The 10,619-nt window shown below is 42.1% G+C and overlaps 1 protein-coding gene across 1 annotated transcript; it reads left to right on the top strand.

Annotated features, from left to right (window-relative positions):
• The first annotated feature begins 999 nt into the window (after positions 1 to 999).
• On the top strand, positions 1,000 to 10,244 carry LOC148138479 (cysteinyl leukotriene receptor 1-like). Its single transcript, XM_087981724.1, has 2 exons — positions 1,000 to 1,066; positions 9,334 to 10,244. The coding sequence occupies exons 1-2, from the start codon at positions 1,000 to 1,002 to the stop codon at positions 10,242 to 10,244; spliced, it is 978 nt and encodes a 325-aa protein (XP_087837850.1).
• The last annotated feature ends 375 nt before the right edge of the window (positions 10,245 to 10,619 follow it).

Genomic DNA, 10,619 nt, shown 5'->3' with positions numbered 1-10,619 from the left:
CTGTAAAGAGGGAGGCTGGATAAGCGGGGATTGCATTATTTAGAACAGCAATTGGCGTATATATAACGATGAGGGACGTGGACAGGGTGAACAGAAAACAATTGTTTCCCGTCAGTCGAGGGGCCGATAACAGGGTGCCATGATTTTGATCTGAAAGGCAGGAGGTTTTGGGGGACATGAGGAAGCATCTTCTCACCTAGAGGATGGTAGTAGTCTGCAATGCACTGACCGGGAGGGTAGTTCAGGCGATAAACCTCACAACGTCGAAAAATGCCTTGCATAAGTATTTGAAATGTCATAACATTCATGGCTACGGGCCCAATGCTGGGAAGTGGGACTGATGTAGATTGAGTGTAGTTTTAGCATGATGGGATTCTACCATTCTGTAATTATGAAATGAATGTTCGGAATCACTTCACAGTTTGTTCCATTTTGTTATGGGGAAATATTTCCCAGTGTAAGTTCCAAATATTGTTGTGGTCAGTATCAGCTTCAGCTGCTCGATTGGAATGCTCATTCACAAATAGCATTGTAACAGCATGCAGCAAAACAGCTCTCAAGGAGCGCCACAATATGAGGGATTGAATGACCGAATAATCTCCACAATATGAAGATCATTCACTGAAAAAAATATAAAAAGATATTTGGTTATTGATGGGACTGGTGGTGAGTGAAATAATATTTCAAGCATTGCTGTTTGAAGACAAGTTGCAAGTAACATTTGACAACGAATAGGATCAGATTAATAAAATCTTTGGCGGATTCAAATGCATACTTAAATCTCAATGATATAATGTCATTAAAATAAACCTATTGTCGTAATCTGTTTGTTCAAAATTATCTGAAAAACTAAAGCTGTAATCACAGATTCCCGGGAGAGATACTGCACAATATAAAATAAAGCCTCTGGAACAGTGTCAGCTCCAAATACGACAGAACTCTCCAATTCCAACAGATTGCCAGCAGCAGGAACAGAGAGGTTGTTTCACAAAGACCAAAATGCATCTGACAAGGGAAATGGTCGCTAAAGTATATTACACCGTCATTGCTATTGTTGGTGTTCCTGGTAAGTCTTGTTACAATTTAGCTGGAAAAACCTCGGCATTACATTGCAATCATTTCCGCTGTATGACTGAAAATTATTTTAGTTGCATTTGGTAAAGCAAATCCCGATGCTAGATTACAGTGTTCTCACTGTGTTTAAAGCAAATAGTTTGTCAATGAGGCCCCTCAGTAATGTGCAGCATTATCTGCCTGTCTGTACTGTGCAGAATGGGTTTGCCCTGAGGCCACATTGATGAAGTTAGGCTGAGCACCGGCCCTGGCTGGTCTCCAAAGTGTTCAGCAAGTCCACTCTCTGTCTGTGGGAGTTGAAAGCCTGCTATTGGTCAGATGGGTTTGCAACACCGACCTCTTCGTGATACCTGGTATTTCGCATTCCTTGATGTGAAGGGATTATGTTAGTGGATCCTGTTCTGGCAGCTCGCTCCAAATGGGACCCTAGATACAACAGGTGAGAAATGCGTAGGTTGAGCAGATCATTGTGGAGTCGTAAGTGAAGGAGAGGTGACTTTGAGATCTTGTGTGGTTTGTTTCGAGAGTGAATGTGTGGGGGGAATTATATTTGTGAGGGCAGATAATCAGGTTAATATGAGTTACAAATGTGTGATACAAATGCATGTAGTTAACATTTTCAAATTAACCCTGTGGTGTATTTCCTCAACTGAGAAAAGAAAGTCTCTATCTATAGGTTCATATACAGTTTACATTATCGAGTAATTGATTAGAATGTTGTGTAATCTTTATCCAGATCTCCAGGTGTCATATTGAATGAAGGTATTACTGATGGTGGAGTTGTACTGAATGGGGCTAGTATCTTATTACTGTTGCCTCATTGTGCTGGGAGAATGTGTTATTGTAGAATTGTACTGAGTTTGGGCAACTGTTCAGATATGACCTTCTGATCCAGTGTTGTTGCTCTTCTCAGGTATCTTTAAACACAGCACTGCTGTAAGTGTGTAGCACGAATGTGGGAACATCTACGACCTCAATTGTAAATATTATTGGGAATATCTTTCAGTGGAGAGCTGTGTTGAATGTGGGTGAAGAACCTGAATGCAACTTAGGGGGGTGGGAACCTGAGCTGTATACCGGAGATGAGAGTTGATGCAGATGAGGCAGTAGCAAACGGTAGACCAGCTAGTGGGAAGGATTTTCCTGGCAACGAACCAAGGTATCAGTTAAAGTGTGTTTGCTTTAACGCAAGGAGTATCAGGAATCAAAATGACGAACTTAGAGCATGGATCAGTACCTGGTGCTATGGTGTTGTGGCCATAACAGAGGGCAGGAATGGTTGCTGAATGTTCCAGGGTTTAGAGCATTTAAAAAGAATAGGGAGGGAGGAAAAAGAGGAGGGGGTGTAGCACTACTAATCAGAGAGGATATCATAGCTACAGAAGCTTCTATTTTCGAGGAAGATCTGCCTACCGAGTCAGTATGGGTGGAAATTAGGAACAGCAAGGGAGCAGTCACCTCTTTCGGGGTTTACTACAGGCCCCCCAATAGCAGCAGGGGGATGGAAGAAAGCATAGCTCGGCAGATTTTGTAAAAGTATGGACGTAGTAGGGTTATTGTAATGGGTGACTTTAACTTTGCCAAAATTGATTGGAACCTCCTTCGAGCAGAAGATTTGAATGGAGCTGTTTTTGTAAGTTGTGTTCAGGAGGGTTTCCTAACTCAGTACGTTGACAGGCCGACGAGGGGAGAGGCCATTCTAGACTTGGTGCTCGGCAATGAGCCGGGGCAGGTATCAGATCTTGTGGTGGGAGAGCATTTTGGTGATAGTGACCACAACTGCCTCACATTCTTCATAACTATGGAGAAGGAGAGGATTAGGCAAAATGGGAGGATATTTAATTGGGGAAGAGGAAACTATGATGCGATTAGACATGAGTTAGCAAGCATGGATTGGGAGCAATTGTTCCATGGTAAAGGCACTATAGATATGTGGAGACTGTTTAAGTAACAGTTGTTGCAAGTGATGAATGAATATGTCCCTCTGAGACAGGCAAGAAGTGGTAAGATAAAGGAAGCTTGGATGACGAGAGCAGTGGAACTTCTCGTGAAAAGGAAGAATGTAGCTTACGTAAGGTGGAGGAAGCTAGGGTCAAGCTCAGCTCCACAGGATTACAGGCAGGCAAGGAAGGAGCTTAAAAATGGTCTGAGGAGAGCCAGGAGGGGGCACGAGAAAGGCTTTGCAGAACGGATTAGGGAGAACACAAAGGCATTTTACACTTATGTGAGGAATAAGAGAATGGTCAAACAAAGAGTAGGCCCGATCAGGGAGAGCATAGGGAATTTGTGTGTGGAATCTGAGGAGGTAGGGGAAGCCCTAAATGAGTTTTTTTGCTTCTGTCTTTACGAAAGAACCGAACTTTGTAGTGAATGAAACCTTTGAAGAGCAGGTGTGCATGCTAAAATGGAATGGAGATAGAGGAAGCTGATGTGCTGAAAATGTTGTCAAACATTAAGATTGACAAGTCGCCAGGCCCGGACCAGATTTGCCCTCGGCTGCTTTGGAATACGAGAAATGCAATTGCTTCGCCACTTGCGAAGATCTTTTCATCCTCGCTCTCCACTGGAGTCGTACCTGAGGACTGGAGAGAGGCAAATGTAATTCCTCTCTTCAAGAAATGAAATAGGGAAATCCCCGGCAATTACAGACCAGTAAGTCTCACGTCTGTCGTCTGCAAGGTGTTAGAAAGGATTCTGAGGGATAGGATTTATGACCATCTGGAAGAGCATGGCTTGATTAAATGCAGTCAACACGGTCATGCCTCAAAAACCTTATCGAGTTCTTTGAGGATGTGACTAGAAAAGTTGATGAGGGTCGAGCTGTGGATGTCGTGTATATGGGACTTTAGCAAGGCATTTGATAAGGTTCCCCATGGTAGGCTCATTCAGAAGATGGAATGGGATGGGATTCAGCGGAACCTAGCTGTCTGAATACTGAATTGGCTGGCCAACAGAAGACAGCGAGTGGTCGTAGAAGGACAATATTCTGCCTGGAAGTCAGTGGTGAGTGGCGTTCCACAGGGCTCTGTCCTTGAGCCTCTATTGTTTGTAATTTTTATTAATGACTTGGATGAGGGGATTGAAGGATGGGTCAGCAAGTTTGCAGATGAAACAAAGGTTGGAGGTGTCGTTGACAGTATAGAGGGCTGTTGTAGGCTGCAGCGGGACATTGACAGGATGCAGAGATGGGCTGAAAGGTTGCAGATGGAGTTCAACCTGGACAAATGCGAGGTGATGCGTTTTGGAAGGTCGAATTTGAAAGCTAAGTACAGGATTAAGGATAGAATTCTTGGCAGTGTGGAGTAACAGAGGGATCTAGGGGTGCAGGTATATAGATCCCTTAAAATGGCCACCCATGTGGATAGGGTTGTTAAGAAAGCATATGGTGTTTTGGCTTTAATTAACAGGGATATTGAGTTTAGTGGTCGTGAGATCTTGTTGCAGCTCTATAAAACTTTGGTTAAACCACACTTGGAATACTGCGTCCAGTTCTAGTCGCCCTATTATAAGAAAGATGTAGATGCATTGGAGCAGGTTCAGAGGAGGTTTACCAGGATGCTGCCTGGACTCGTGGGCTTATCTTATAAGGAGAGGTTGACTGAGCTCGGACCTTTTTCACTGGAGAAAAGGAGGAGAAGAGGGGACCTAATTGAGGTATACAAGGTAATGAGAGGCATAGATAGAGTCGATAGCCAGACACTATTTCCCAGGGCAGAAATGACTAACACGAGGGGTCATAGTTTTAAGCTGGTTGGAGGAAAGTATAGAGGGGATGTCAGAGGCGGGTTCTTTACTCAGAGAGTTGTGAGAGCATGGAATATGTTGCCAGCAGCAGTTGTGGAGGCAGAGTCATTGGGGACATTTAAGAGATTCTTCGACATACATATGGTCACAGAAATTTGAGGGTGCATACATGAGGATCAGTGGTCGGCACAACATCGTGGGCTGAAGGGCCTGTTCTGTGCTGTACTGTTCTATGTTCTATGTTCTAACATCCGATTCCCGTGGCAATGTGATGCAGTGAGCAGCTTCCTGTAAAATTCTAACTGCGCCTGGGTTCTTAGCCAAAGGAGAACAATGAACCCACTGTCCACGTGTTACTGGGGAGCATCTGTCAAAATAAAATTACACTGAGTAAGAGTTACAAACAAGAGGGAAATAATTCACCCCAGTGGTCTTGCACAAGAAGGAGTATCTCTCAGGACAGAATTTAACTCATGGGGAACTGAATTAAAGGGAAGATTTGAGTGTAGTTTTAACTAGGACCATATTTTGACTGAAACAATGTGATGTTTTATCTTACATTTCTCAGTTGTGATCTGTTCACTGATTTAGCTGTCAATGCAGTTTGGAAATACAATGGTTTCCAAGTGGGAAAATCTTTGGTTGAATATATGTCGTATTAAGCTTCCAAAGTGAAGTGTTCGATTGGGGATAAATAGATGTGACTTCTTTGCAAAAAATGAAAATAAGAGAACAACAGTGTTAATTTAAACAATTAACCCATAGACATATAAGGTTTCTTTCAATAATAGTTTTGGGACGGATTAATCTTTCAGCAATGTTAGGACAAACTGTAGGACACGACTACTCTCTTTCATTACTTTGATGTTAATAAAGGTGGATATCGAGCTACACTGGTTGCCACTATTTCACCTCTAAATTTGATTAGATCAATAATTTTTGATTCTATTATCCATCATCTATCCACAGTTAATTTTACAGTGATCGCTGCTTTATGATACATGTTCTCCTGGTGAGGAAGAGGATTTGATGAGGGCTGTGCTATAATCAGTTTTACGGCAATATAGATAAAGAAAATATATATTAATATATTGTTTCATCAAATAACTGACTTTACTGACTACAATATTATAACTATGGATAATAATTGTGTTGGAGAGTATTACAGAGAATGAACAATACAGAATACAGAATATGGTACATTAAATACAGAACTTGTGAATGAGACATTGACCTGATTCAGTTTTACCGCCATCTGTACACACTATGTCACTAACAGAGCTTACAAAGCTATTTCCAGAACTGTGACCTTTTCTGTTCTTTTTCCGTGATAATGACAAACAGTCTGACTCTGTTGGGTGTCCAACCTCAATGAAACATTGCACAGTTTTGTTCCAACACTAGTGACATTCCAACACAGCCACATGTTCAGTCTAAAGTGTGACAAACTCAGGATTGTCCTGCATTTACAGAAACATTGATGATTTTTTCCTTGATTACATTTTCCTACTTTTATAGCTATATTTTAATGACTGAAAATAAATATTCAGTTCTTAGGCGTGTAAATTATGAACCCATATTCACAGTAGCAAGTTCTCAAAGAACTGAACTCAATGAGATTACAGCTTATTTCATATCAATCCTGAATGCAGGACAGGATGGGTGTGGCAATCATCTCAGCCATCAGACATCTCTGCAGGAATTCTTAACGATCATGTCCTGGACCCCAGAATAAAAAAGTGCCTCATCTCTGCCCTTCGCTCCATCAGCACTTCTGAGGTGAAGAGGTTTGTGCATTGTCGTAAAATATTAAGCACCATTTACAATTCCTTAGAAAGTAAAAAGATCTGTGTCCATATAGAGTAAGATAACACCACATTTAGGCTGACAATTAGAAAGTAACATTCACATCCCACAAGCACCAGGTAACGACCATCTCCAAAAGTGAGAATCTACCAATCGCCCATTGGCTTACCGTTGGCTCGTAGTGACATTGCCGTCACTGACTGCGTGACTTAGGCCAAACCATTGATACCGGAATGAACTGATCTGGCCATAAAAGTTCTGCATGTCAGACACCTGATTCCTGTAGCAATACACTGCCTGCCTCCATCTCCAATTCATGTCCTTCATCCACAAAGCCGAGCTCAGGGGTGGGATGGAATGTTCTCCATGGATCAGGCTGAGTGCAATATTCACGGAGCTCCTCATTGGTTGTTTGTAATGCACAGTCACCACATTCAGTCCTCATACTCTTCACCAATGCATGACCCGAAGTGGGTACCACGTACAAGATGAAAATTAGGAACACTCTCTTTCAACAGCATCTCACAACACATGACCCATAACCATGGGCTGCAGGTGAACAGAAACACTGTCACATGCAAGTTCCTTCTCAAACGGAATTCATTCTGACTTGGAAATATACAGATGCATCATCATCGTTGGTCGGTAACATTTCTGCAACTCCCCTCCGAAACACTATTCGATTTCCTGCGCCCAGGGATTAAAGATATGCAAAAAGACAGATCTCCAACAGCATCAAAATGGCGATTAGAGCTGGGCAATCAATAATTACCTGGCTAAAGCTTACATTCCATGAGCACATTTAAAATTAACGCGATTACCATCTCTTCAAGAAGGCATCTCTGAACCTAAAGGGTGTTCGTATTCACAGGGATTTCCTGTACAGCACAGAACAGGAGAAACATTCAAAGTGAAAAGTTGGATGCTTTGCGCTGAGGTCTTGCTTCAGGGCATTCGTTATCCCAGAGGCCAGTTCGTGTTATATCTTATTTGGCTGATTCCAATGAATTTCCAAACTCACGTGAGTATCAAAGCCAAGAGACAGACCCTTTTGCATCAGTTGTCTGTGCAGGGACCTGCTCTATGTGTTGGTGTTCCCACTACAGAAAACTGTGATGAATCAAATGAAGGATCTCTTATCTTCAAAAGTGGATCAGTTTGGGGAGTTGCATATTTGTGACAACCAACTTCGAGTTGGAATATTCATTTCAATGAGATGAAGTAAAAAGGGGTGGAGTTGACTATACTGGGGAGTTGGCTCTGTGTGGGGAGCTCAATTTTCTGTTATTCATTCAATGGATGTGGGCATGGATGCCTCAGCCAGTAATTACCACCCATCCCTAATTGCCCAGAGGGCACGTAAGAGTCACCAGGTTGTCATGTGTTTCGAGTCGTATGTATGTCAGCCCATGTGAGGATGAAAGATTATCTTCTCTAACGGACTTCTGGAAAAGAGATTTATTTCATTTTGATGACAATGGACAACAGTTTAATGGTCACCATTAGACTGTTAAGTCCATATTTTGATTGAGCTCAAATTTCATTGGATGCCATAGCAGGCATTGAGTTGAAGGAGTGGTGTTGGAAAACCACAGCAGGTCCGGCAGCATCTGAGGAGTAGAAGAATCGACGTTTTGGGCTGAAAACCTTCATCAGGAATGCTGTGCTTTTCTACCACCACATTCTCCACTCAGATCTCCTGCATTTGTGGTCCTTACTTTCTCCTATCATCTTCCCTAATGCTTGACATTGGACTGAATCCACAAAAGCAAGCTTTGATATCAAGCAATGGTACAATGTATGGGTCTCCTGCAACAAGCTGCTTACAGTATGGGGACTCCTAGCCCCAGCTTCTGCTCCCAATCATGGATGAGGATCTCTGTTCACAAGGAGAACTGCAGGAGCCTGGACATCAGGCAGGAAGCTTTGCTTCATCTCTTGATTTCCAAACTGGAAACTTGCAATGATCAAAGCTGTATAAATTCAGAGACTACTTGACTGAGGTTGTGGTGTACAATCTTTAACATTGTGAGGAGAGTCCGAACCAAATATCAACATTCTTCTGATTGTAGTGGGTATCCAAACTGGGACATGTTGGTTGGATTCCCTGCTGAAAACTTGAATGTTTCGGATTGTCATTATGCTCAATCCTGTACAAGTGTGTGTTTGGGGGTGGGATGGAGCTGAAAGGGGTGGCCGTTTGATGCCCTATCATTTCTTCATTCACATTGTAGAGGGCATCTATTCCTGGACACTGGAAGGATTCACTGCCCTGTACCATAGTCACACAGTGTGGATGTGCAATTCTGGAAGCAATCTGAGCTGTGGAGACTCTACAACCGAGAGCAGGAGTTTGCTAATCAATGCCCGAGTTCGGTGTCTCTCATTCTTCATTGATCCCGGGTGGGTTTGTTTGGATGTTGTAGTATTATGAGAAAATCCAGCCAGGCAGAGTAACCTGTAAAGCAGAAGAAATTAATTACTGACTTCTCCAAAAATATTGAGAACATAATCATGTTTCTCGAAGTCATTTGATCTTCGTATGATTCCCTAAGCTTTATAACAGTGGAAATAATTCATTTGACCGTGATAACTGTAATAGTTCAGGTGATATGACATACAAACGTCTTTGTGCTAAAACCATCAGGCACTGAGAATATTTGATCAGTGACTTCAAGTCTTTATTTTTTGTCTTTCATTCTCTTACAGTCAGTCTAGCGGTGATTGTATTCTTGTCTGGCGACAAGTGTGGTCTATCGACATGTACCATTCACTATTTGGTTGCGATGGCTGTGTCTGATCTCCTGTTCATAATTTCTGAGGTCATACTTATTCAGTTTAAATCCTATTATTATCCACGGTGTTTCCTGGACATCACTCCTGTTTGTAGTGTAAACTGGGTCCTGACTGACATCACAGTTGATTGTTCTGCCTGGTTCACTGTCGCTTTCTCTTTTGATCGATTTGTCGCCATTTGTTTTCATCAGATGAAGTCTCAGTATTGCACAGAGAAAACTGCGAAGAGAGTTCTGGCAATAATTTGTATTTTCTTTTCAATAAAGAACATTCCCAACTATTTTCGACTTGAACCTGGAAGGATCATCAACAATGTTCCATGGTATTGTTACACCAGTTACAGTTACTTTAATGAACCTTTGTGGGTAAGTTTTAAATATATTGCATCATTTTTAACACCACTGCTTCCATTCATTTTGATTCTCTTTCTCAATGTTCTGACAGTCAGACACATCTTCGAGGCCAATAAGGCGCGTAAGGGACTGAGAGGTCAGAAAAAAACAGAGAATGACCCAGAGATAGAGAGCAGAAAGAATTCTGTGACTTTACTGTTCACTATATCTGCCAGCTTCATACTGCTCTGGATGGTGTATATTGTATATATGTATAATACCGGTTATTACGTGGATGATTTTTATCTCTTTGAACAAGTTGCATATATGCTGCGGAACCTCAGTTGCTGCACCAATGCACTTATTTATGTGGTGACACAGAAAAACTTTAGAGAGCAGTTAAAGTATGCAGTGAAATATCCAGTTATAAAAGTAACTCAATTGGTGAATAAATCCATAAAACTGAGCGCCAACATGAGAAGCAGCAGATAATCGAACAAGGAATCCACGTGAGGAATGGACTGAAAGAAGGAGGAGGAGCAGCAACATCATAACACTCATTTCCTCATGGGCAAGGATTGATTCCATCTGAGGAACAGAATGAAAGAGACTGCAGGAGTAAAGCTAGTGCAAAATTCTGTTATCAAGGGGCAACAGTCAGTAGAAAGCTGAACTACAAAAACATAACCAAAAGAGGAATTAGGCATGCCCCCCCAAAAGAAATATTCCTCACAAGCAGTTCACAGCAAGTGACCCGAATACAATAAAAAGACGTGGAGGAAAGTACAATCGTTCACTGCAGAGTAAACAGCAGCGTCAGGCACCTGTTCACTCTTGCTCACAGAAGTCTCTGATCCACACATCTGG

The sequence above is a fragment of the Chiloscyllium plagiosum genome, unplaced genomic scaffold (assembly GCF_037043375.1).
Source record: "Chiloscyllium plagiosum isolate Xiang-an unplaced genomic scaffold, Cpla_swu_hap1 HiC_scaffold_40, whole genome shotgun sequence".
Classification (NCBI taxonomy): Eukaryota; Metazoa; Chordata; class Chondrichthyes; order Orectolobiformes; family Hemiscylliidae; genus Chiloscyllium; species Chiloscyllium plagiosum.
Note: the sequence above shows the minus strand (reverse complement) of the source record. Positions and strands in the feature narration are given on the sequence as shown.

Coding starts and splice junctions, on each gene's coding strand:
- LOC148138479 (XM_087981724.1), top strand. CDS start 1,000: ATGCATCTGACAAGGGAAATGGTCGCTAAAGTATATTACACCGTCATT. Junction 1,067..9,333: donor TGCTATTGTTGGTGTTCCTG/GTAAGTCTTGTT, acceptor ATTCTCTTACAG/TCAGTCTAGCGGTGATTGTA.